Genomic DNA, 26,102 nt, shown 5'->3' with positions numbered 1-26,102 from the left:
CAATCAGCAGGACCTAGGGAAAAGAAAGCCTCTTTGCTTTTCAGCAGATGCCCTGAAACTTTCACACATCAATTCCACTCATATCCCAAACTTGGGAACACGATACGCTTTATGCTCTGGTGACCATTTCGCCTTAGCTTCCCTGGGAATTTCCTGACTTTAGTATCTGAAAGTCTCAGTCCTGGACAAACCAAGATAGTCAATTGCCTGGACTTGTAATAAAAGATGAATCCTAACTCCCTAAACTGACATAGAAGCTCAGCGCTACCACAGGGTCTTGCCTGTCTCTCCAGTTCAACTCTTGTCATTCTCTGACTCAAAATTAATGCTCAGGAATTCTAAGTGGCACAGAATCCTGGAAGATTCCTGTTCTGCCCCACGACCCCACACACTTGCTCCTGTGCCCCCTCAGTCTGAAACTGTCCCCTCTCCTGCCACTCCTAGCCCCTTCATGGCCACTGGATAACAACTCAGGGCCTCCCTCAGGGATAAGAGCCTTCCTACTTGCTCTCAAAGCCCCTTTGGGAAACTCTACCTTGACACTGACCACGTTGTTCCCCAAATTAACAATTGTTCAGTTGTTCATTGAAGTCCCTGCCTCTCCCACTAGAGTCAAAGACTCAAGTGCAATACTACTACCTTATTCCAGTTTCTGCTTTGAACCACTAACACATAACAGCCTCGCTCATGGTAGTTGCTCTGAACATTAATGTTTATTGAAGAGAATTGAGGAAGCTGGCAGCCCTAAATTCTCAGTTCTTTTTTGATTGAACTAGTGACTCAGAAGCCATGCTGAGTCAGGAGTGACTGTTTCCCCTAACTTATGCCTGATTTGGATTCATCCAAATGTGAGTCTGGTTCAAGAATTATAGATTAGCCTGTATTTATAAAAAGAAACTACTTGCATTGTTCCAGCTCATATGAGAAGAAAACGTGATTGTACAGGCAAAAGCACATTTGAAATGCACAACACAGACTCAACATAGTAGCTGTGCTAAGTCACTTCAGTAGTGTCTGACTCTTAGCGACCCTATTGACTATAGCCCGCCAGGCTCCTTGGTCCATGGAATTCTCCAGGCAAGAATACTGGAGTGGGTTGCCATGCCCTCCTCCAGACGAATCTTCCTGACACAGAGATCAAACCCATGTCTCCTAAGGCTACCTGCATTGACAAGCAGGTCTTTTCCACTAGAAGTAGAAGCAATTATAGTGCCAGAGCTGAACTAAATCTCAGCTTTCAGATTCCTACCCACTGCCTACTTGGTTCTCTGGAAGACAGGAGGGGGACTTACAGACAGGAAGGCAGGGAACAACTGTAGCCTACAGGCTCCACTGTCCATGGAATTTTCCAGGCAAGAATACTGGTGTGGGTTCCCATTTCCTTCTCCAGATCTTCCCAACTCAGGGATTGAACCAGGGTCTCCAGCATTGTAGGCAGACGGTTTACCATCTGAGCCACCAGGGAAGTCTTAAGGCTGCGGCAAATTAACCCAGGAAAGCAAACCCATTCCCTAAGGGACGAGGCCTTCTGCAAACACTCTCGGAGGCGCTAGCCTCCACGGCCAATCCGTTTGCTCTCTCGGGCCGGGGCAGGGAGATACACGCGAGGTTCAGCTTCCGCCCACGGTCCAGCCGCTGCACAGGCCGGGCCATCTCCCGCAGTTCTGAGTCACCGCCGGAAGCCTGGCCCGAATTCAAAGCGGACGGGAAGCATCCACCGAGCTGGAAGAGCCGCCGCCGCCGCAGCAGGAATCTCCCAGGTACCCCGTCTGGCGGGGCTCCCGAGCCTTCCGGGTCCCAGCGGAGAGATGTAGGGACGGTGGGAGGCCGGAGGCACCGCGGGTCAGAGCAGGAAGGTGGAGAGGATCAGGGGAGGGCCGGCGGGGGGTGTCCGGGCAGGAGAGCCGCGGGACTGCGGTGGTCCCGGTCCTCGCCGCACCCGTAGGATCCCGGCCCGCTTGGTTGGGGCCTCAAGGGTGAGTTTCCAAGGATGAGACTAGGAGGCCCGAGCTGTGGAGAGCAGACCCGCCCTGGGTCACAGGGTGGTCGCCGGAGTGGGGGCGACACGGGCCAGCTGACTCCACTGCGCAGCGATTTGCCGGCGGGAGGGCGCGGCCGGGAGGGCGCGGCCGGGAGGGCGCGGCCGGGAGGGCGCGGCCGGGAGGGCGCGGCCGGGAGCCCCTCCGGGGCTGCGGTTCCGCAGGAAGTACTGGCAGGAGCCCTGGCGGGGTAGGGGTGGGGGGTGGGGGTTGCGGTGGGGGGAGGGGAAGGGGGAGTGGGGGAGGGGAAGGGGAGAGGGAAGCACTTAAGCTCTTTAATTACTATACTGCTTTTGCATTAATAGTTTTGTTTTCCCGGGGGAAAAATGGAGGTTAACAGACCGTGATTATTATCAATTGTTCTAAAGTCTGTGATACTTCTAACAAGGTCGGGCGGTAGGAGGAGGGTGGAAGGGGGCGGGGGCTTGGGGAGGGGAGGGGAGGGGGCGGGGGGGGCCCGCTGTGCAGCGGGAGGTCTGTGGCGCCCCCTGCAGCCTCGCCTGGAAAACTCCGGGTGAGGAGTGAAGCCTCCGGTGAGGTCCGGGAGGTGCTGGGTCCCTGCCACCTCCAGACCAATGCCGGCCCCCCAGCTTATTGGGTGTAACCAGCCCCCCTCCCCTCCCTTCCTCCACATTCTTCTCTGTGTTCCTCCTCCCCTCTGTCCCTCCCTTCTTTCTTTATTTCTTCCTTTTTTTTTTTTTACCACCTTTTCATCTGTTCTTATTCATGGGCTCCTCTCTCTGTGCTCTGCTGCGCTTAGTCGCTCAGTCATGTCCGACTCCTTGCGACCCCATGGGCTCTACCCCGCCAGGCTCCTCTGTCCATGGGATTCTCCAGGCAGGAACGCTGGAGGGGTTGCCATGCCCTCCTCCAGGGGATCTTGCCGACCCAGGCCTCCCATATGTATTGCAGGCCATGCCCTCCTCCAGGGGATCTTGCCGACCCAGGCCTCCCATATGTATTGCAGGCGGATTCTTGACCAGCTGAGCTACCAGAGAAGCCCTCTCTCTCACGTGAAACAGCTTCCTCCCCGTCTCCCCATCCTTAGCAGTCACAGTGTGGATCTCACACTCCCCTGATACCCCCGGCCCGCTGGTTCCTGCTCCCACTAACTCAGCTGAGGGATTTGAGATCCTAACTGCCACCCCCACGGCTCCCGGTCCAGCCTGGGGTGCTACCTTCCTGTCCTCCTCCATCCTCCCCACTTCCCTGGTCCCTCATGTCCAGTTCTCCCAGGACAGCAGGATTGCTGGGTCCCAGTCTCTTGGCTTCTCCTCTCACTACCTGTGAAAATGGGAAATTCCCCAGAACGAGGTGGATTTTCTTTTTTTTCCCTCTTATGCCTCCACTTGTACATTCTAATTCCATCCATTTACCTAGAAGTTCCTGGAATGTGGATGCAGACTGAGGGCTCTCAATCTCTTGCTCTAGAGCTTCCTCTCCTCTTAAGTCCCCTCCCTATGTTGACAAACACTCCTGGGCTGTCTTTGTTACAGGATCCCTTGAAATAGTATGTTCCAGTCATCTCTAATGGAATGCAGCACCTTCCCCATTCCAAGCTGACTCATACAACTTCCTGTGGATGGTGTCCCACCCTTCCGCTGGATTAGCTAAGAGCCTCTGGGACTGGGTCCTCCTCCTTATCCTCAGGTGATCAGGCCACCAGCCTGGCAGTTGCATCTTCCACTCTCTAGTTTCCTCTATGCTGGGGAGTCGCTAGTCAGTAGCAGGGGTCCCAAGGTTTTTTTCTACACCAAACCATGAGCCACAATATTTTTCTAAAACTCATATAAAGCCTTTGTTTGAAAACAGTGCCTGGCTTTGTAGATCATAGCTCAAGTCCCAAACTCTCAGCCTGGTGTATGGGGCGCCCCCTTCCTGGCTCAGGCACTGTGCCTGGTAGGAAGCTGCGCTCCCCCGCTTCCCTGGGCCCCACGCGGACCACGCCCTTCCTGCCCACTCTGCGCACCTGCTGGCCCTGACATTCACTGCCTTCCAGAGCTCCTGCCCAGTCTTTGAGAACCAACGTACTGCTCCCCTTCTCCTGGCCTTCTGAAGAGATTTCTTTCTGCTTTACTGTTGGTTTCCTTAGCACTTTGTTTATCCTGGTATAGAGTTAAAGGCCGGCTTGAAACCAGGCATTTACGCATGTGTATATCCCCAAGGGTGGGAGCTCCCAGTTGTTGCAGAAACCAGTACTCGAGAAACCAAGCACCACCCTCGGAGAGTTGGAGAATTCAGGTTTATTACACCGGCGGGGCCACAGGAGCTAACTCACCAAGCTCTGAGCCTGGAACAAAGGGATTACAGAGTTTTTATAGACAGACTATGGTGGGCAACACTAGCTGTTAATTGGCTGGTTTAAACTAAGGGGTTTCGCACACGTGGGAACAGTGGTCAAGATAGGGAGGGGAATGCCTGACCTTTACATGGACAGACATGATTAAGCGAGTTTGCAGGGGCCAGACAGCTGAAAAGAGCAGGACAAAGATGAGTGAGATAAGCTCCAGCTCCTAGTATTGTACCTAGTATTATAAGTCCCCACTTTCTGAGACTACTGTGATCCAGACTTTGCAAGGAGCAAGCTGAGTTACAGAGGCAGAAGGAGCAGGAGGTTACATAAAATTTTAACTTTTCCTCTTCACAGGCAGGAATTATGGCCTTTGTTTTTTACTTCTTTTTTTTGTTTTAATCCTCCAAAATCTTATAGTGAAAGTTCGACATAAACGCTCTTTGAACAAATTCACTTTTGGATGTATGTATGGGTTGGATATATGTATGCCTGGATAGCTCAGCTGGCAGAGCATCAGACTTTTAATCTGAAGGTCCAGGGTTCATGACCCTGTTTGGGCGTCTCTGTTTTTTGTGACCTTGTGGCGCAATGGTACTGCGTCTGACTCCAGAATTTTGGGCTTCCCTGGTGGCTCAGATGGTAAAGAATCTGTCTGCAATGCCAGAGACCCAGGTTCGATCCCTGGGTGAGGAAGATCCCCTGGAGAAGGGAAAGAGTACCCACTCCAGTATTCTGGCCTGGAGAATTCCAGGGACTGTATCGTCCATGGGATCCCAAAGAGTTGGACATGACTGAGCAACTTTCACTTCACTTCACTTCATGGGTTGGAGGTGGGGTTTGAAGCAGGGAGGTGGCAGGCATTCTGCCCCCAGGAGGAAATGATGCTGAATATAGTCAGTCCTCTGCTCTATCAGAGGTCCTGCTTCCACAGAACCCACAAGAGACTGAAAATGTTTGAAAAAAAAAAAATCCAGGAAGTTTCCAAAAGCAAAACTTGAAATTTCACCCTGTGGCAACTGTTTACATAGCATTTTACATTGTGTGAGGAATTATAACTAATCTAGAGATGATTTAAAGTGGACAAGAGGTTGTGTGTGGTATATATGCAAATACTACACCATTTCATAGAAGGAACTAGAACATTTTTGGATTTTGGTATCCACGGGGCTCCTGGAACCAATCCCTCACAGATACTGAGAGACATCTCATTGGAAGCAGAAGTCTTGCTTTTGTGGCTGAATCTGCTAGTTTCTTCTGAGACCCGAGGACAGTATTTAATTGTCCTGACATTGTTTGTTCACCTGTGAAAGGAGAATGAGTTTAATGCCAATCTATTTTGTTGGCTGGAAGTAAAATCTTTTCGCTGGTGTGAGCTGGGACACATCTGAGAGGTGCACTTGCGTGTGAGTGTGTGCAAGGGTGTTTCAGTGCTTGGGGGACATGATGGTGGAAAATACTCAGCTGCTGACTAGCATCCTGATGTTGAAAAGGAATGAAGATGAGATGAGATGAAGAAAGGGGAAATGTGGAAGGAACCAGAAATAGACATTTACAATTAAGAGCAGTTAAAATGTAAAGAGGGGATTAATGTGATATTCCAGTTCATTCCTTTGCCTGTGCAGACTGGACAACTACATACACACACACGTGCACACTCACTCACCAGCATAAGCTTATGCCGGCCTCACCATGGCTCCTGTGACACAGAGAATGTAGCTCACCATCCAGTTCTACAAGGCTCAGGTGTTTAGCTGCTGCAATCACTGGCTGACTGTGCACCCTGAACAGAATTCAGAATGAAAAACAGGATAAGCCAGTCTATACTTTGGGAAAACAGACTTCTTAGAGATTTCACTGGAAGAAAAATTAATAAGCTGAGCTTCTTGCATCTTCCCCTACATCACAAAGCACTAGAATCACTAGCTTTGCTCTCTGGTCCTCGTGACTAGCAGTGCCCTTTTACTGAGCTGAATGACTCACCACAGGCATTCTGTAGCCCAAATCATGCTTTTCTGCCTGCCTCCTCGGAGCTATGTTGGAGAGGCTATTTCCCCTTACTATAGTCCTCAATAAGATCCTGAGTAAAACTTGACTCACAACTTAATGTCATGTTGTGCATTTTTCCGTTTCAGTCCACAGTCCAAAGCTTCTATGCTCCTGTAAAATCCAATCCAAATTTATTCCTGCCTTTCACTTCCAGGTACCCAATTCTCTCCTTCTTTGAATCTCTTTGGTACCACTTTCTGGTAGGTAGAGTGCTATCAAGTTTCAATATCCCTCTTGGCTTCCCTGGTGGATCAGCCAGTAAAGAATCTGCCTGCAATGAGGGAGACCCTGGTTCGATCCCTGGGTCGGGAAGATCTCCTGGAGGAGGGATACGCTACCCACTCCAGTATTATTCTCTGGAGAATTCCATGGACAGAGGAGCCTCGTGGGTACAGTCCACAGGGTCACAAAGAGTCTGACATGACTGAGTGAGTAACAGTTTCCTGATTCCTAGGTTTTTATTTTCTGACCAGAAGTGGCGAGGAGGCAGGCTGGGTCCTGCTCTGTGGTGGGACTTGCCCACTGCAGGTACATCAGCCTTCCAACGCCTGCAGCCCTTGTGTTTGAACCTTGCAGCTGAAGTCTCTGGAGAGACTTACTGAAGTGAGGGCAGTGAAAAACAACATTGTGTCCCCTATTAAGTATATTAACTATAGAGCACTGTTGTGTTTTCTTGGATGACGTTTTTATACTTTCTTTCCCGCCAGATGGGACTGTTTTATACTTACGGGGTGAATGTCACACTCTTTTTTTTTCTACCATGCTTTTGTTTCTTTTAAGCCAAAGGCATCTTCTCTTGAAAAAATTTTTTAGAAGCTTCAAAGCTTCAAACCATTCAACAGTGAGGAGGCTCTGGTTGAAATGTTGCCCTCCACCCCCACCCCCACCCTACTTTCCCCTTCTGCCCGCCCCCCCCAAGGCCTGAGATTCACTTTCAAGATGGTTTCAGGAAGCCGGGTCAGTCCACTGGGGGACTGAGAGATGAAACACCAGAGGGTGACCCATCTGCTTGTAAAAATGAACAAAGGCATGATGATGCTTATCTCTAGGCAGAGCTTCCAGGACTTTTGATTTTGCTTGTTTGCTAGTTTTTCAAACTGGAACATATTGTTCTTGTGTCACTTTACAACTTTTGAGTTAAAAAGATACATATGCAGTTTTTAAAAGGATCACATCTTAGAAAAGATGAGCTTGTAGGATCATGGGATTATGGGTGATGATTTGTCCTTTTATTTCCCAAAATGCTCTCAACTGTAACAGCAACAGAGAGTCAGGGAAACGGAGGAGTTTTAGTAATTTACTGACTAGGAGCCCAGGTTTCCAGAAGGTTTAATAGAAATAAATGTAAGGTTTATAAATTTTTTCTAAAATTACAATAATCTGCAAAAACTTCTCACAACTGGCAACAAGGTGCCTACTGATGTTTTTCTCACACTGTCCCATGGAGACCATCTTCCCTGATGACTAGATTTTAAAGGACTGGCTTCTAGGGGCTTGAGAAAGAGTGTCTAGTGGTGTAAAATAAGAAAGAGGCTTTTCAAAATGTTTAGCTGCCAAGAAGCAGAGAAAAAATTTACGATGACCAATTGCCTAAAGTAAGATCTTTAAGGAAAGGGATTCAGGGATCAGAGGCAGGAAGAATCTTGTCTTCAGTTTAGTTAAGCTGGGGGAAGGTCAAGGCTGGATCCATAATGAGTGCCTGATTCAAACTGCCCACCGGATGACTTGAGATCTGGGCTTCATATTCCATCGCATTCCCAGGGGGCCCCTTTCACAGTTCTCAGTCCAATTTCAACAACACCAGTGGAAAATGGTGTTGTTTTCTTTTTTTTTTGAGTCCCTCTGATTTAAAGTGCATTTTCTGTTTTTCCAAGAACCTGCATTTTAGGGCAGGCTGTCCCAAACAAACCCTCCAAATCCATTGAAATCCATCTAGCTGTTTTCTTTTTATTTTTAAAAAATTTTTGACTGCACCCCACAGCATGTGGAACCTTAGGTCTGAGATCAGGGACCAAACCCATACCCCTTGCATTGGAAAATGGAATCATAACCACTGGACCACCAGGGAAGTCTGTTTCTGCCTGTTTTCATGTGACAAAATATGGGATTGGGATTAAGATGGAGGGGAGGAGGGCTTTTTAAAGCCCATGAACTGAGCAAGACATTAACTCAATCCTCTGTGCCTGTGGTTAAAACCAACAGAGAAACAACAATAACAACAGAGTTTGGGGGTTGGTGGGGAAAGGGAAAACATATTTACAAGTAGTTTTAATGAGGGAAAACGTGCTATAATGATGAATGAAAAGGAACAGACTGCTACAATTGTAGGGATATTATATATACAAGTATGCCAAAGCCTTTGACTGTGTGGATCACAACAAACTCTTCAAGAGATGGGAATACCAGACCACCTGACCTGCCTCCTGAGAAATCTGTATGCAGGTCAGGAAGCAACAGTTAGAACTGGACATGGAACAGATTGGCTCCAAATAGGAGTACCTCAAAGGTCTGTGTTGTCACCCTGCTTATTTAACTTATATGCAGAGTACATTGTGAGAAACACTGGGCTGGATGAAGCACAAGCTAGAATCAAGAGTGCCAGGAGAAATATCAATGACCTCAGATATACAGATGACACCACCCTTACAGCAGAAAGCGAAGAAGTACTAAAGAGCCTCTTGATGAAAGTGAAGGAAGAGAGTGAAAAAATAGGCTTAAAACTCAACATTCAGAAAACTAAGATCATGGCATCTGGTCCTGTCATTTCATGGCAAATAGATGGGGAAACAATGGAAACAGTGGCTGACTTTATTTTTTTGGGGCTCCAAAATCACTGCAGATGGTGACTGCAGCCATGAAATCAAAAGACGCTTGCTCCCTGGAAGAAAAGCTATGACCAACCTAGACAGCATATTAAAAAGCAGAGACATTACTTTGCCAACAAAGGTCCGTGCAGTCAAAGCTATGGTTTTTCCAGTAGTCATGTATGGATGTGAGAGTTGGACGATAAAGAAAGCTGAGCACCAAAGAATGGATGCTTTTGAACTGTGGTGTTGGAGAAGACCTTGAGAGTCCCTTGGATTGCAAGGAGATCCAACCAGTCCTTCCTAAAGGAAATCAGTCCTGAATGTTCATTGGAAGGACTGATGCCAAAGCTGAAACTCCAATACTTTGGCCACCTGATGAGAAGAGCTGACTCATTGGAAAAGACCCTGATGCTGGGAAAGATTGAAGGCAGGAGGAGAAGTGGATGACAGAGGATGAGATGATTGGATGGCACCACCGACTCAGTGGACATGAGTTTGAGTAAACTCCAGGAGTTGGTGATGGACAGGGAAGCCTGGCTTGCTGCAGTCCATGGGATCGAAAAGAGTCTGACATGACTGAGCGATTGAACTGTACTGAACTATATAGGCAACTATGTAAAAAGATGTATGTATGTAAATGACATTTTTATTTACAGAAAATTATTAATAACTCATAGAATGTTGCTTAAAGATTATGCCAGAGACATCAAACTCAGGGAGAATGATCGGTAATAGGGGGATTTTTCTTACACTTCTGGAGGTTAGAGGTCCATAAGAAGTGGCAGAGATACTTCTCTTCTCTGGAGGCTCTAGGACAGAGTCCAGTTGCTTGCATTTTGCAGCTCCGAGAGGCAGCCTGTGTTCTTTGCTTTCTGACTCAACGTCATCCTGATCTTTGCTTCCATTCTCATACTTCCTTCTCTTCCTCTGACCCTCCTGCCTTTTTTTTTTTTTTAATGTTGATTTATTTGGCTGTGCCAAGTCTTAGTTTTGTTACATGAGATCTTGTTCTCTGACCCAGGATCGAACCTGAAACCCCTGCACTGGGAGCACAGAGCTTAACCCTAGACCACCAGGGACATCCCCTGCGGTCCTGTTATAAGAAGCCTGTGATTACACTGAGCTCACCCGCTGATCAACGCGCATGTCTGAAGGTGCAGCTACTCTGCTGACCACACCCAGTGTCCACAGATGGGGCACGAATGAGCAGGTGACTAGTGGAGGGCGAGGCTGATGTGCTTGTGTTTGGCTTTCCATACAGACCTCCACTGATGGATGCTCTCTGCGAAGCAAATGGCACTTTTGCCATCAACTTATTAAAAATGTTGGGTGAAGAGGACCACTTGCAAAATGTGTTCTTCTCTCCGCTGAGCCTCTCCTCCGTCCTGACCATGGTCTTAATGGGGGCCAAGGGGAACACGGCCGCCCAGATGTCCCAGGTATGTGGGCTTCCTCTGTGCTTTCACAGGGCTGCTCTTTTTGTGCCTCCCACTGGCTGATGGACGCCAGTGAGGCTGGGAGGTGGGAGGGGCACTGAAGTGATGAAAAGAATGCAGACCTGAAAGTGGAAAGGAGAACTGTGTGAGAGAAATCTCCTAATGTTCATGGGAGACACTGAGTATTGTTTCCTGCATCTTTGATGAGCAAGTTCAATTCAGTCGCTCAGTTGTGTCTGACTCTTTGCAGCACGCCAGGCCTCCCTGTCCATCACCAACTCCCGGAGTTTACTCAAACTCATGTCCATTGAGTCAGTGATGCCATCCAACCATCTCATCTTCTGTCATCCCCATCTCCTCCCTCCTTCAGTCTTTCCCAGCATCAGGGTCTTTTCAAATGAGTCAGTTTTTCCCATTATGTGGCCAAAGTATTGGAGTTTCAGCTTCAGCATCAGTTCTTCCAATGAATATTCAGGACTGATTTCCTTTAGGATGGACTGGGTGGATCTCCTTGCAGTCCAAGGAACTCTCAACAGTCTCCTCCAACATCACAGTTCAAAAGCAGCAATTCTTCAGTATTCAGTTTTCTTTATAGTCCAAATCTCACATCCATACATGACTACTAGAAAAACCATAGCCTTGAATAGACGGATTTTTGTTGGCAAATTTAATATGCTGCCTAGGTTGGTTATAACTTTTCTTTCAAGGAGTAAGCGTCTTTTAATTTCATGGCTGCAGTCACCATCTGCAGTGTTTTGGAGCCCCCAAAAATAAAGTCTGTTACTGTTTCCCCATCTATTTGCCATGAAGTAATGGGACCAGGTCCCATGATCTTAGTTTTCTGAATGTTGAGCTTTAAGCCAACTTTTTCACTCTCCTCTTTCACTTTCATCAAGAGACTCTTTAGTTCTTCTTCGCTTTCTGACATAAGGGTGGTATCATCTGCATATCTGAAGTTATTGATATTTCTCCTGGAAGACTTGATTCCAGCTTGTGCATCTTCCAGCCCAGCATTTCTCATGATGTATTCTGCATATAAGTTAAATAGGCAGGATGACAAATATACAGCCTTGACATAATCCTTTCCCTATTTGGAACCAGTCTGTTGTTCCCTGTCCAGTTCTAACTTTTGCTTCCTGACCTGCATACAGATTTCTCAAGAGGCAGGTCAGGTAGTCTGGTATTCCCATCTCTTGAAGAACTTTCCACAGTATGTTGTGATCCACACAGTCAAAGGCTTTGGCATAGTCAATAAAGCAGAAGTAGATATTTTTCTGGAACACTCTTGCTTTTTTGATAATCCAACGGATGTTGGCAATTTGATCTCTGGTTCCTCTGCCTTTCCTAAATCCAGCTTAAACATTTGGAAGTTCAAGGTTCATGTACCGTTGAAGCCTGGCTTGGAGAATTTTGAGCATTACTTTACTAGTGTGTGAGATGAGTGCAATTGTGCAGTAGTTTGAACGTTCTTTGGCATTGCCATTCTTTGGGATTGGAATGAAAACTGACCTTTTCCAGTTCTCTGGCCACTGCTGAGTTTTCCAAATTTGCTGACATATTGAGTGCAGCACTTGCACAGCATCATCTTTTAGAATTTGAAATAGCTCAACTGGAATTCCATCACCTCCACTAGCTTTGTTCATAGTGATGCTTCCTAAGGCCCACTTGACTTCGCATTCCAGGATGTCTGGCTCTAGGTTAATGATCATACCATTGTGATTATCTGGGTCATGAAGATCTATTTTGTATAGTTTTTTGTGTGTATTCTTGCCAGCTCTTCTTAATATCTTCTTCTTCTGTTAGGTCTGTACCATTTCTGTCCTTTATTGAGCCCATGCTTGCATGAAACTTTCCCTTGGTATCCCTAATTTTCTTGAAGAGATTGCTAGTCTTTCCCATTCTACTGTTTTCCTCTATTTATTTGCACTGATCACTGAGGAAGGCTTTCTTATCTCTCTTGGCTATTCTTTGGAACTCTGCATTTAAATGGGTATATCTTTCCTTTTCTCTTTTGCTTTTCACTTCTCTTCTTTTCACAGCTATTTGTAAGGCCTCCTCAGACAGCCGTTTTGCTTTTTTGCATTTCTTTTTCTTGGTGATGGTCTTGATCCCTGTCTTCTGTACAATGTCCCAAACCTCTGTCCATAGTTCATCAGGAACTCTGTCTATCAGATCTTATTCCTTGAATCTATTTCTCACTTCCACTGTATAATCATAAGGGATCCGATTTAGGTCATACCTGAATGGTCTAGTGGTTTTCCATACTTTCTTCAATTTAAGTCTGAATTTGGCAATAAGGAGTTCATGATCTGAGTCACAATCAGCTCCCAGTCTTGTTTTTGCTGACTGTATAGAGCTTCTCCATCTTTGGCTGCAAAGAATATAATCAGTCTTATATTGGTATTGACTATCTGGTGATGTCCATGTGTAAAGTCTTCTCTGGTGTTTTTGGAAGAGGGTGTTTGCTATGTTTCCCTTGATGAGCAAGGGAAACTACAATTCTGTTCCACAAAAAAGCCAAGAATTTCAACTGGGTTCTATTTTCAACTTTTGCTAATGTCATATCTCAAATGGAAATGCAACTATGCAAATGAACTTTTTGTTCAATGTGTTGTTTCTAGTATAAGGTTATGCACAAGTGGAAAAAGTGCAACACAAATGGGGACTTCTATCTTCTGGAATTTTTAGGATATAATCTATATATATGTATATATAATATATAGAGCTCAGCCATACATATATATGTATATGTAATCAGTCAATCAATATATGATCTGATTGACCTGACATGGTTTATATATGATCGTAGCTATCAATGAAATGGGCTTTCCAGGTGGCTCAGTGGGTAAAGAATCAGCCTGCCAATGCAGGAGATGTAGGAGACCGGGTTCGATCCCCGGGTCTGGAAGATCCCCTGGAGAAGGAAATGGCCACCCACTCCAGTATTCTTGCCTTGGGAATCCCAGGGACAAGGGAGCCTGGTGGACTACAGTCCATGGGGTCGCAGAGTCGGACACGACGGAAGTGACTGAGCACACACGCGTGCACCAGTGAGGTAGTGGCTCTTGCTCTAGGGAAGTAGACTCCCTGGTGAAAGTGTCCCAGAAAACTGCCATATAGGCATCATGTTCCCACGAATATCAGGGTGCACAGACCCTCCTCAGAATCTGTCCCCAGTCACAGTTGAGTCCCTGGTGGCTGTTTCTTTCAGCTCCGTGGAGGAGGGAGGCTTTGGGCTGGGGTTGTTGGGAGATAAGGGAACAGCCTTCATTCTCACTCCGATTTGACATTTAAATCCAGTCTAGACTGGAGGACTGTGGAATTCCCAATGAAACATTTCCGTGTCTATTTTTGCTCATTCTCATACCCTAGAGGTCATTCCATATCCCGGTTTGTTCTCTTCGGTCTCCCTCCTGAGTGACTATGCGCTGCCTTCCTGGCATCGATAAACCTGCTAGAGCAGGGCCGTCCACCTGGGGGCGATGCGGCCTCCCGGAGACAGTGGACAAGGTCCGGACTCGGTTGGTTGTCATCCCGGAGAGGTGCTGCTGACATCTAGTGGACAGAGGCCAGAAATGCAGCTAAATATTCTAGTGTGTGCAGGACAGCCTCACAGCAAAGAGGTGGTGGTGGTTTAGTTGCTAACTCGGGTCCAACTCTTGAGACCCCCATGGACTGTAGCCCACCTTGGGATTTCTGTCCATGGGGTTTCCCAGGCAAAAATACTGGAGTGGGCTGCTATTTCCTCCTCCAGGAGATCTTCCCCGCCCGGGGATCAAACCCACCTCTCCTATGTCTCCTGCATTGGCAGGCAGATTCTTTACCACCAGGTTTGTGGCCCCGAAAGTCCGTATTTCCAGGTTGAGAAACTCTGTGCTAGATGGTGAAACCCAGCTCCTTTTAAAATAGGATCCTTTATGATTTTCAGCACAGATATTTGTTTGGGAAGAGCTCTTTGGGGGAGAAAATGGCACGTTAAGAGTCAGTGTTCTTGTCTTCTATCACCAGGCACTTTGTCTGAATGGAGGTGGAGATGTCCACCGAGGTTTCCGGTCACTTCTCAGGGAGGTCAGCACGTCCAGCTCGCAGTGCCTGCTCACAACTGCCAACAGACTCTTTGGGGAAAAGACGTGTGATTTCCTGCCAGTAAGTAGTGCTCCCACATTGATTAAAAGACACTGAAAATAAAACAGAAATTACGTAAGAGCAGAAATAAAGTATAGTTGTGCTGCCTCAAAAATGTGCTTAGAATTATACTTCTGTATTTGGGAATTTTATGATTGCCTCTGAACTGTGTCCTTTAAAAAAAATGACTGTTTCTGAAATGTCATACTCTCAGATGTCAATTTCAATTTGTCCATCTTCCTGCACCCACATCTGCCTTTCCCCTACCCCCATCTCAATGACCACAACCTCTAACCCCTGTCTCATCTTTACTGGGCACTTTCTGTGGAGCTGACCACGCAAAGTCTCTTAAACTTGTCCCCTCTTAATTTGGCCCCTCTTCGAATCACCATTGTCATTGCCTGTGTCCAGGCTCTCACACCTTCTACACTGTTATTTTAATTGTTTTCTAACTGATCTCTCCAAGTCCAGCCTGGTCTTTTCACACCACTGATAGAATTCAGTTTATTTCAGTTGCTCGGTCATGTCCGACTGTTTGTGACCCCATGGACTGCAGCACGCCAGGCCTCCCTGTCCATCACCAACTCCCAGAGTTTACTCAAACTCATGTCCATTGAGTCAGTGATGCCATCCAACCATCTCATCCTCTGTCGTCCCCTTCTCCTCCTGCCTTCAATCTTTCCCAGCATCAGGGTCTTTTCAAATGAGTCAGTTCTTCTCATCAGGTGACCATAGTATTGGAGTTTCAACTTCAGCATCAATCCTTTCAATGAATATTCAGGACTGATTTCCTTTAGGATGAACTGGTTGGATCTCCTCGCTGTCCAAGGGACTGTCAAGAGTCTTCTCCAACACCACAGTTCAAAAACATCAATTCTTCTGCTCTCAACTTTCTTTATAGTCCAACTCTCACATCCATACATGACTACTGGAAAAACCATAGCTTTAACTAGACAGACATTTGTTGGCAAATGATAAAATAGTCTTTCTAAAATTAAATTCTGTCCCTAAAAATAAGATTTTTGAATCTGAGTATTTCCTATTTACTGCAGCGTATAATTCCAAAGTTCCCTAGTCCAGTAAAAACCTGCCATTATTCAATAAGTGAGATCCAAAAAATTGTGCCCTACAATAAACAGAGGGATGTTATTTTAAGATTAATGGAATGATCAGGCCATCTTAGCAGTCAGCAGTTCCAAGGATTATTATGTAAGACTCAAATATAACCTTGTCCTGGCTGCTGTTGGGTGCTACTTGGTGCAGATTGCCTGCTCTGGGGTTCAGTATCCTTGGAGATGATTCTGAGTCCTTCAGCTAGTTAGGTTTTTTAGGATAAGTACTTGTGATTCCAGGAATCTCCTGGTTAATGGACGTTCATTTTTGAATATCAGCCAAATTTTTGAATATTGTAATTGGGGAATATTGAGGACACAGGGGGTCATTCTCCACTTTTCATGGTCGCTTGGGTTCTTCTTCTCTCTGCATCTTCTTTCCTCTGTAGAAACTAAAATGTTTGAGGACAGGAGATGGGCGGAGGATGGGAGCCAAATGCCAGGCACATTATATCAGAAAACAAGTTTTCATGAGGTGAGTTATCTGTGGATTTTAACGTGTTGCATGTAATGCCCTTCCTGATTTGACCCCAACTTAAATTTCATGGTTTATCCCTTGCTACTTTTTCCCCTAATTCCCTACAGACACACACACACACACACACACAATGATTCCACTCCTGGAATACCTGCAAGATTTTTTGATAGTCTAGTTGAAGCCTTCCAATCATTCCATAAAGATGTTTTGGACACTCTGGTCAGTTCTGGTCATACAGAAATGAGTATAACATGGTTAGACCACATAGTGGAGGAGATAAAAATCAAACAGAAGGTCAACATGAGTTTAAGCGTTTGACAGGGAAGTTTCCAGGCTGTTTTGTGCATAGCTGCCGCTGTCCATATTCTCAAAACATCTTGCAACTCTCTGTGTGTATATGTTTCTCTCTCAGCAGACTGTGAGCCACCTCAGGTCCAAAGTCCTGTCTTACCTTGGTGTCCTGCACCTGGCACAGTGCCAGTGGTCTGTACATTTTGATTAATTGCACAAATGAGTTTTAAAGTACAGATTGCCCTGTGCAAGCATTTATGCCAGAAACATATTAAGAAAAAAATGTTTCCACACTTTTAGGAAATTTTGCCAAGTAGAATATGGCCACACTTGGTATTCTGCATTTGTAGGCTTTTAAAGAATCCTGCCAGAAGTTCTATCAGGCTGACCTGGAGGAGGTGTCCTTTGCTGAAGCCACTGAAGAATGCAGGAAACACATAAACGACTGGGTGATGGAGAAGACGGAAGGTGAGCGGTTGTCACTTCGGGAGAGGTGGTGTTAAAAGTGAGACAGAGCCAAGACTGCCCGGATGTGACCTCCTCAGTGGGACCACTCTGACCCTGTTTCCAGTAGCCTGTGTGTATGTGTGCTGGGTTTTGAAGAAGGTAATGCCATTCTGACATGGACTGTAGCCCGCTGGGCTCCTCTGTCCATGGGATTCTCCAGACAAGAATACTGGAGCGAGTAGCCATTCCCTTCTCCAGGGGATCTTCCCAACGCAGGGATTGAACCTGGATCTCCTGCCTTGCGGGCAGATTCTTTATTGTCTGAGCCATCAGGGAAGCCCCAATGCCGATCTGATATTTTTCTTGGGCTTAGGAAGTGGAGATTTCTGAAAAATGCTTAAACCTAGTGTTAGTCTCTGCTTCGAGATTCTTGTTTAAAGACAAACACTACACTGCATGTGTGCCCCGCGCGAAGCACCATCCCTCTGAGTCCTCAGGCAGCCAGAATGGCAGAATTCCAGCCTCTGAGTCCTCAGGCAGCCAGAATGGCAGAATTCCAGCCTTTTTCAATATCGAGAGAGAGAACTTTTGTAAAAGAAAAGTTTATTCTCCCCCAATAGCAGTAACTTTCTCTCATATTCTTTACAGGTAAGATATCAGAGATACTGGGAGCTGGGACAGTCGGTCCTCTGACTAAGCTGGTCCTGGTGAATGCCATCTATTTCAAAGGCAAGTGGAATGAGCAGTTTGACAGAAAGCACACAAGGGGAATGCCCTTTAAGACTAACCAGGTAGGAAAACATTTTGCAGACATATTGCTACTTTCCAAAGTAATATGCTGGGAAAGATTGTGAAGGAATGGAAGAAATAATTTATTTCACACTGTCTTGATTCTTAATTTATTTCTCAATGAATTTCATGTCCCCTGTATATCTCTTATTGGAATGGTAAAGAGAAATACTAAAATAATTGTTATATTGATCTTTTTGTTTTTGGATTCTTGGTCAAATCGATCTATCTCTGGTCATGTTATTTGGATTGAAAGAAAATTTCTTCTAAGCTTTGGAGTTATGTTTGTATTATCCAATCACTGAGTGCATTTAGACTTTTTCTCGCAATTGTCAATGACAGTTATGACTATTTATTGCCTTAGAATTCATGGCTGTACAATTCGGAATACAAAAAAGTGTTAGCAAATGTTCAGGATAGCTTTGTTTTTTTTGTTTGTTTTTGGATCTTTTTTTTAAAAAATAAAAAGTTTACATATTTAAGGTGTACAAGATGGATTTGAGATGCACAGTGAAATGATTACTGCAGTGAAGCTAATTAAAATATCTTTTGCTCACATAGTTACTATATATTTTCTTGATGACAGCACCTGAAATCTACCCTCTTAGCAAATGTCCAGCATTCCATATTATTATATTATTAATCCACACTATTATTAACTATAGTCATCATGCTGTGTGTTTGATTTTTAGACTTCTGTGCCTAACTTTAAAAAACTTTTCTCCTTTCACTTTTGAATATGATAATGGCTGAGGTCAATAACTCTCAGCTTGGAATTTGACCTCTATCCACTTGATAATAGCATATTGCACAAAAATTTACATGCCCAGAATTTATTTGTTGCAGTCTTTAAAAATGTGGACTCAACATCTCATCAAGGTTTTCCCTCCAAGAAAAGCAAGGCCATAGTGCCAATTATATAATTGAGCAACTTTTCAGAGTAAAAGTGTAGCTCCCTCTGGCCTATATACCTTTTCTAAATAAATCTTCCAGTGCAAAGTCTTGAATATTAGTTAATTTTCCTCTTAACTTCGAGAAATAATTTTTTAATTAAAAGGTCCCTGCAAGTGCTTCTCTACTTATCTTTTAAAAAGAGAAAAAAATACAATTTCTTCTGATAATAATATAGAGAGTTTTATGTCTCTATTCATCAATTTTTTCCCTCCCACGTGGTAGTACTTGATCTGCTGGGACAATGGAATGTTATTACTCAACACTAGTATGTACTAATGAAGATTTTTGCATCAATCAGCATAAATGCACAGAAATAATAATTATATGTACCTATATGTTATGTTCCATGGGCTTCCCTGGTATCTTAGTGGTACAGAATCCACCTGCAGTGCAGGAGACATGGGACCGACCTCGGGGTCAGAAATATCTCTTGGAGAAGGAAATGGCAACCCACTCCAGTATTCTTGCCTAGAGAATCCCATGGACAGAGGAGCCTGGTGGGCTACAGTCCATGGGGTTGCAGAGTCAGATGTGATCAGATGTGACTTAGTGACTGAACAACAACAAGGGTTCTGTGAATTAGAGATACCAGTTTTTAGTACCCTGTGCTCATTTTTCAGTGATTTGATTTTAGTTTCATATTTTTATCAGGAGAAGAAGACAGTACAGATGATGTTCAAGCAAGCCAAGTTTAAAATGGGGCACGTGGAGGAAGTGCCTGCCCAGGTCCTGGAGCTGCCCTACGTGGGGGCTGAGCTGAGCATGCTCATCCTTCTGCCTGATGAGAACACAGATCTTGCTGTGGTAAGCCCTTGACGCTGAGTCTGAGTGTCTGTGGATCCTGCCTGCACATGTTTTTTTTTAAACTTTTTATTCTGTATTGGGATATCGCTGATTAACAATGAGGTGATAATTTTAGGTGAACAGTGAAGGAACTCGGCCACATATGCATATATATACATGCATCCATTCTCCCCCAACCTCCCCTCCCATCCAGCTGCCATGTACCATTGTGCAGAGTTCCCTGTGCTCTACATTAGGTCCTTGCTGGCTATCCGTTTTAAATGTAGCAGTGTATACATGTCCATCCCAATCTCCCTAACTATCCCTTCCCCCAGTCCTTCCCCATGGCGATCCTAAGTAGCCTGAGCTCTTTTCTAAAAGTCCATCCACTGGATTGCATTTGAGGCATTTCCAATTTAGGCTTGTACTAAGTGAGTAAGTGAGTGATAGTTGCTCAGTTATGTTTGACTCTTCACCACCCCATGGACTGTAGCCTGCCTGGCTCCTCTGTCTGTGGAATTCTCCAGGCAAGAATATCGGAGTGGGTTGCCATTTCTTTCTCCAGAGGGTTGTTTTAAGGAGTGCTGAATAAACACCACTGCATGACTTTTGGTGAACATGTGTATGCCTTTCCATTGAGTGTACGCCTAGGAGTGGAATTGCTGATGAAGCCTAGAAGAAGAGAGTTCCAAAAATAAGAACATTATTATTTATTCTGAAGGGAGGGGCTAGTTGAGAGCCCAGTAATTATTGAACAAAAGAACAGGAAAAAGATAAAGATGGCTTTGAGCAGTGTTCCTCAAACATTATTGTGCATATTAATCTAATGGGATCCTGTTAAAATACAGATTCTGATTTAGGGGGATTATGACCTGAGATTTTCCATTTCTGACAAGATTCCAAGTGATACAGATGCTGTTGGTCATAGACCAATTTTGAGGAACAAGGGTCTAAAGTGCACGTGAGGAATTTTTCTTAGACAGGAGGAAAAGGACATTTTTCCATGACAGGAAAAGAGGGTTCAGGTTGGGGGAAAGTAAATGTATAGGGTGGGAGGTGCAGGAGCGACAGTGTGCTGGTTATCTGGCTCCTGGGGTGTCGGGGAAGCCCTCATTTATAACCTATGATGATTCCTGTGGTGTAAATATCTGCACCATGGCCAAGTTTAGGCTCCCAAGGATTTAACAATTGACTTTTGCAGAAGATGCAAGCTAGCTCCAGCACACCGGTGCATGCCGGCCCACCCCTGTGAGGGTAGGGCCTGCCTGATTTCCTTGGCTTCTCTATGGAATCAGGAACCTCCTGGCATAAGGCAAGGAAGAGATCTGTCATGGCAACTTTAAGGAAATTAGATGCAGACATAGTGAACAGACCTGTGGACACAGCGGGGGTAGGAGAGAGTGGGATGAATTGAGAGAGTAATATGGAAACATACATATTACCACCGGTAAAGCAGGTGGCCACTGGGAATTTGCTCTATGATGCAGGGAGCTCAAACCTGGTGCTCTGTGACAACCTACAAGGTTGGGGTGGGAGGTGAGAGGGAGGTTCAGTAGGGAGGGACGTATATATATGTATATATACACACACCTGTGGCTGATTCATGTTGATGAATGGCAGAAACCAGCACTACATTGTAAGGCAATCATCCTCCAATTAAAAATAAACAAATTAATAAAAAAACAAATGATAGTTATATAATATAATAGAGGTATTAATTATTGCTATAATGGCAATTATATTTCAATGTATAAATGTATGACATATGTATATGTCAAATTTACACAATGTTGTATATCACATATATTTCAATTTTTTCAAAAGCTCCCCACCCCCCAAAAAAAGAAAATTAGGAGAGTCTAGGAGCAGAACTGACGTCCAAACATCTGTTACTGGAGAGGAGCTCGTTTGAAGCTACCCCCAGAACAGGGAGAGGGCAAACAAGGATGCCAGAAGCAACAGTCCTGTGGAATTTCGCATTCCTGCCCTCCTTCGCCAGAATCCCTAAGTTCTCCCTCTTTCATTCAGCCAAGTTCTGAGCCATGCTTTTCTCTGGTCGAACAGTTTCTCAAACTCACAGTACTGTATTGCATCTGATGTTGTTCAGTCGCTAAGTCGTATATGACTCTTGCAACCCCATGGACTGCAGTACGCCAGGTTTCTCTGTCCTTCACTATCTCCCTGAGCTTGCTCAAACTTATGTCCACTGAGTCAGTGATGCCATCCAACCACCTCATCCTCTGTTGCCCCCTTATCCTCTTGCCCTTAATTTTTCCCAGCATCAGAGTCTTTTCCAATGAGTCAGCTCTTCACATCAGGTGGCCAAAGTATTAGAGCTTCACCTTCAGCATCAGCCCTTCCAATGAATATTCAGGGTTGATTTCCTCTCGGATTGACTGGTTTGATCTACTGGCAGTCCAACGGACTCTTAAGAGTCTTCTCCAACACCACAGTTTAAAAGTGTCAGTTCTTTGGCACTCAGCCTTCTTAATGGTCCAACTCTCACATCCATACATGACTGCTGGAAAAACCATAGCTTTGACTATATGGACTTTGTCGGCAAAGTGATGTCTCTGCTTTTTAAAACACTGTCTAGGTTGGTCATAGCTCTTCTTCCAAGGTGCAAGCATCTTTTAATTTCGTGATTGTAGTCACTGTCCACATTGATTTTGGAGCCCAAGAAAATGAAATCTGACACTGTTTTCCCCATCTATTTGCCATGAAATGATAGAACTGGATGCCATGATCTTAGTTTTTGAATGCTGAGTTTTAAGCCAGCTTTTTCACTCTCCTTTTTCACCTTCATCTAGAGGCTCTTTAGTTCCTCTTCGCTTTCTGCCATTAGAGTGGTATCATCGTCATAAATACAATAAATTGGTTATGAGAATTTCCTAAACTAAAAAACCAACTTGACTTGAATTTGGTACAGATAGTTCAAAGTAAAACCCTATCCTTGTCTCAGGTGTTTCCTAGCTATTGTTCTCTTGTATCCATAAAACAGGGAAAATGCAAGAAATAGAGGGAAAATCTTGGTGTGTTTGTAAGAGGAAATACCCTGTAGATTATCCTGGAACAGAACTCAGCATCAAGTCACAGGTCATGAGGGGGAGAAGTTAGTGAGCCGATAGGTGGGTGGGTACTGGGCTATTGTCGTCTAGCTTTTAAGGCTTAACTCTTCATTATTTCAGGTGGAAAAAGCACTTACATATGAGAAGTTCAGGACCTGGACGAGTCCAGAAAAGCTGACTGAGGAGAAAGTTCAAGTGTTTCTTCCCAGATTAAAGCTGGAGGCGAGTTATGACTTGGAGGCTTTTCTTCGAAGGTTAGGAATGACTGACGCTTTCGAGGAAGCCAAGGCAGACTTTTCCGGAATGTCAGCTAAGAAGAACGTGCCCATGTCCAAGGTTGCACACAAGTGCTTCGTAGAGGTCAATGAGGAGGGCACAGAGGCAGCCGGGGCCACTGCCGTGGTCAGGAACGCCCGGTGCTGCAGTATGGAACCAAAATTTTGTGCAGACCACCCTTTCCTCTTTTTCATCAAGCACCAGGAAACCAGCAGCATTTTGTTCTGTGGCAGATTCTCTTCTCCATGAGAGGGGCAGTCGCTGCAGTTCTCTCTGCTACACACTCTGCCTTACTCCAAATTCTGGTGGCCAAATTGATATGGTGGTTTGAATGCCGAAATAAAGTGTGATTATGCTTAACAGATCTCCCCCTTGTAGAGTTGTTGAGAGGATTTAATGGGTTGATAAAGTCCCTGGGGGCTTCCCTGGTGGCTCCATGGTAAGGAATCTGCCTACAATGCAGGAGACCCGGGTTTGATTCCTGGGTGGGGAAGATCCCCTGGAGAAGGGAATGGGAATCCACTCCAGTATTCTTGGCTGGACAATCCCATGGACAGAGGAGCCTGATGGGCTACAGTCGCAAAGAATCAGACACGACTATGACTGACACTTTTGCTTTAGAACAGTACCTGTTATAGTAGCATATGATATCATTATTGGACAAGAGTTAATTGCGTTTTTATGCACCTAAGAAACAACAGTTAGAAAATGTAATTACTTTTGCACTAAAAATATAATGTTCTCAGGAATAATGATTAACAAAAGCTAAGTAAGACTGTTACACTAAAAATTATAAAGTGCTATTGACAGCCATTAAGAATGACCAAGATAAATGGACATATTTCATGTCGAGAATAGACCTTGAGTTAAAAAAATTGTCAGTTCTCCTCCACTTGTCCTATAGATGTAATTCTAATCCAAATTCCAGCCATGTTTCTATGGAACTTGACAAGTTTATTTAAAAAGGTATATGAATAAGCAAAAGGTCAGGGAGATATAACACATTCCAAAGAAAAAGATCAAGTTGAAGAGCTCTGGTTCTACTAGATAGTGAAGCTTATGATAAAGTCCTGGTAATATACTGTGGTGTTTACTCAGGGATAGACATACCGATTAATGGTACAGAATAAAGAGCCCAGAGGCATACTTAATGCATGGATGAAAATGCGAAATAGAAAGGAAATGCTATTAGAGGTCAATAAGAAAATGACAGCCCAATACAATGTTCTGGGCAAACTTCCTTATTTAAAAGAAGAAAACAAGACTTCCCCGGTTGTCCTATGTTTAAGAATCTATCTTCGAGTGGAGAGAATGCAGGTTCGATCCCTGGTCGGGGAACTAAGATCTCACATGCTGTAGGGCAGCTAAACCCGCCGTGAGTCACACAGCTAGAGAGAGCAGCCCAGAATGCAAATAAGAATTGAGGCAGCTAAATTAATTAATTAATTGGGGAAAAAAGAGAATTATTGACAGAGTGAATACTTAATGAGAAAAGAAAATCTATATGCTTTACAACAAAATATATCAGAATATTCTTTGACTTTAGGAAAAAAAGAATTTCTTCATCAATATATAGAAAAGTAAAACAAGACAAACAATGGACAAGATCAACTACATTAAAATACAGGTTAAGTTTAGAAGACATAAAATTATCAAAATATAAGCACAAAACAGGAGATGATAGTTTAATAGACTCACCCACTAGAGGATAAATCTCTAAAATGTGAAATAGTTCCATGAAAGAAATAGGAAGAAGAATGGCAAACGATCCAATAGAAAAGTTGAGAAAGACTTGAAATGAAGAACTCACAAAAGAGGAAACAGAAAAGGTCAGCAAACACATGAAAAGATGCTCAGTGTCATTCATAAAGCAAATTAAAATAGACGTTAGAGGTCAGAGGGAGATGTGACCATGGAGGAAAGGCACAGAGAGAGAGTCAACGTTGCTGACTTTTGAGGATGGAGGAAACAGGCCCAGCCAAGTGTGGATGGAGAAGCTGGAAGGCAGGGACACGCATTCTGGCACGGAGCCCTGAGACAGGGGTGGAGCTCTGCTGGGACCTTGGTTTTAGCCCAGAGACCTGCATTGAACTTCTGACCAGCAGAGCTTTGAGATAGTGAATGTGTGGTGTTTCACTAATAAGTCACTACTTTTATCAACTGGACATGAATACAGCATTCAAGACTGGTTCTTTTCATTGGCAAATGACTGAAACACATTTTTGTCTAACTTAGAGTGCTTGAGGAATAATCAGAAGCTTGGACCCAAGTGCCTTAACATTCTTTCTTCATCTCGGGTTTTATTGTTTTTCTGTCTGTCAGCTTCCTTCTCTTTCCCCGCAGAACTTGAAGCAGAGTTCCACCCTTTAACCCCAATATGGACTGGCCAAATTTTGCTCCACAGCTGTCCATTCTAGAACAAACAACATGGACAAAATGTCTGGAAACCATAGAGATGAACCACAGAGGTGAACTAGAGACAGTTACTATAATACGTTGCTTGGAAGACTGATCAGGTGTCTCTTTTCCATCCAACCTGTTTTGCCTTTAATTGAGCAGTGATGCTTCTTAGATCCTCCTTAGGCCATGAACTAAGTTAAAGATTAACAAAGTTAAAGATTGACACAACTAGAAAAATGATTAATTTGAAATAATATTGATCAGGCTGTTTAAAAGCATTTGACTCATCAAAACTATCACAAACCAGGCTCATCATGTGTGCTGGTTTTTATTGCTGACAGATTGCTACAATTTCAGTGGCATGAGTAAGGGCTTCCCAGATGGCACAGTGGTAAAGAATCCACATGCAATGCAGGAGACCCAGGTTCGATCCCTGGGTTGGGAAGATCCCCTGGAGGAAGGCATGGCAACCCACCCCAGTATTCTTGCCTGGAGAATCCCATGGACAGAGGAGCCTGGTGGGCTACGGTCCATGGGGTCACAAAGAGTTGGACAGACCGATCGACTTTAACTGAGTAAAAGATCTCTGTCTCATAACACTGCAGGTCAGTGACTTGTCTGCCCTGTCTTAGGTCTTACAGGGGCAAAGTCAGGCTGTCAGCCAAGCTGCCTCCTTGGCAGGGCCTGAGGGAGAGTTCGTTTCCGGGGACTTTCAGGTTACTGGCAGCGCTGAGCTCCATGTGCTTGTAGGACTGAGG

At 44.7% G+C, this 26,102-nt stretch overlaps 1 protein-coding gene and 1 non-coding gene across 7 annotated transcripts; both read left to right on the top strand.

The window, feature by feature from the left end:
* Positions 1 to 1,619: 1,619 nt before the first annotated feature.
* Positions 1,620 to 23,308, top strand: SERPINB8 (serpin family B member 8). Of its 6 annotated transcripts, none has more exons than XM_081561534.1 (8): positions 1,620 to 1,760; positions 10,447 to 10,624; positions 14,630 to 14,767; positions 16,248 to 16,333; positions 16,978 to 17,095; positions 17,723 to 17,865; positions 19,469 to 19,621; positions 22,789 to 23,308. In XM_081561534.1, exons 4-8 carry the CDS (start codon positions 16,256 to 16,258, stop codon positions 23,191 to 23,193), a joined length of 897 nt encoding a protein of 298 aa, XP_081417660.1. In that variant the 5' UTR covers positions 1,620 to 1,760; positions 10,447 to 10,624; positions 14,630 to 14,767; positions 16,248 to 16,255; the 3' UTR covers positions 23,194 to 23,308. The 6 variants fall into 6 exon arrangements, with proteins under 6 accessions (XP_081417660.1, XP_081417662.1, XP_081417657.1 ...); XM_081561535.1 differs by having other exon boundaries at positions 1,743 to 1,976; XM_081561536.1 differs by lacking the exon at positions 10,447 to 10,624.
* On the top strand, positions 4,820 to 4,892 carry TRNAK-UUU (transfer RNA lysine (anticodon UUU)). The gene has a single exon. It is a non-coding gene; the product is annotated as a tRNA-Lys (tRNA).
* Positions 23,309 to 26,102: the final 2,794 nt, after the last annotated feature.

Source organism: Giraffa tippelskirchi, chromosome 14, assembly GCF_054371585.1.
Source record: "Giraffa tippelskirchi isolate mGirTip1 chromosome 14, T2T-mGirTip1v1.2.pri, whole genome shotgun sequence".
NCBI classification, from domain to species: Eukaryota; Metazoa; Chordata; class Mammalia; order Artiodactyla; family Giraffidae; genus Giraffa; species Giraffa tippelskirchi.
Note: the sequence above shows the minus strand (reverse complement) of the source record. Positions and strands in the feature narration are given on the sequence as shown.

Bases quoted from the DNA above. Each gene is read 5' to 3' on its own strand.
- SERPINB8 (XM_081561531.1), top strand. From the start codon at position 10,457: ATGGATGCTCTCTGCGAAGCAAATGGCACTTTTGCCATCAACTTATTA. The intron at 17,866-19,468 runs GTAGGAAAACAT...TATTTTTATCAG, and splicing joins TGCCCTTTAAGACTAACCAG to GAGAAGAAGACAGTACAGAT. The intron at 19,622-22,788 runs GTAAGCCCTTGA...TCATTATTTCAG, and splicing joins AGAACACAGATCTTGCTGTG to GTGGAAAAAGCACTTACATA.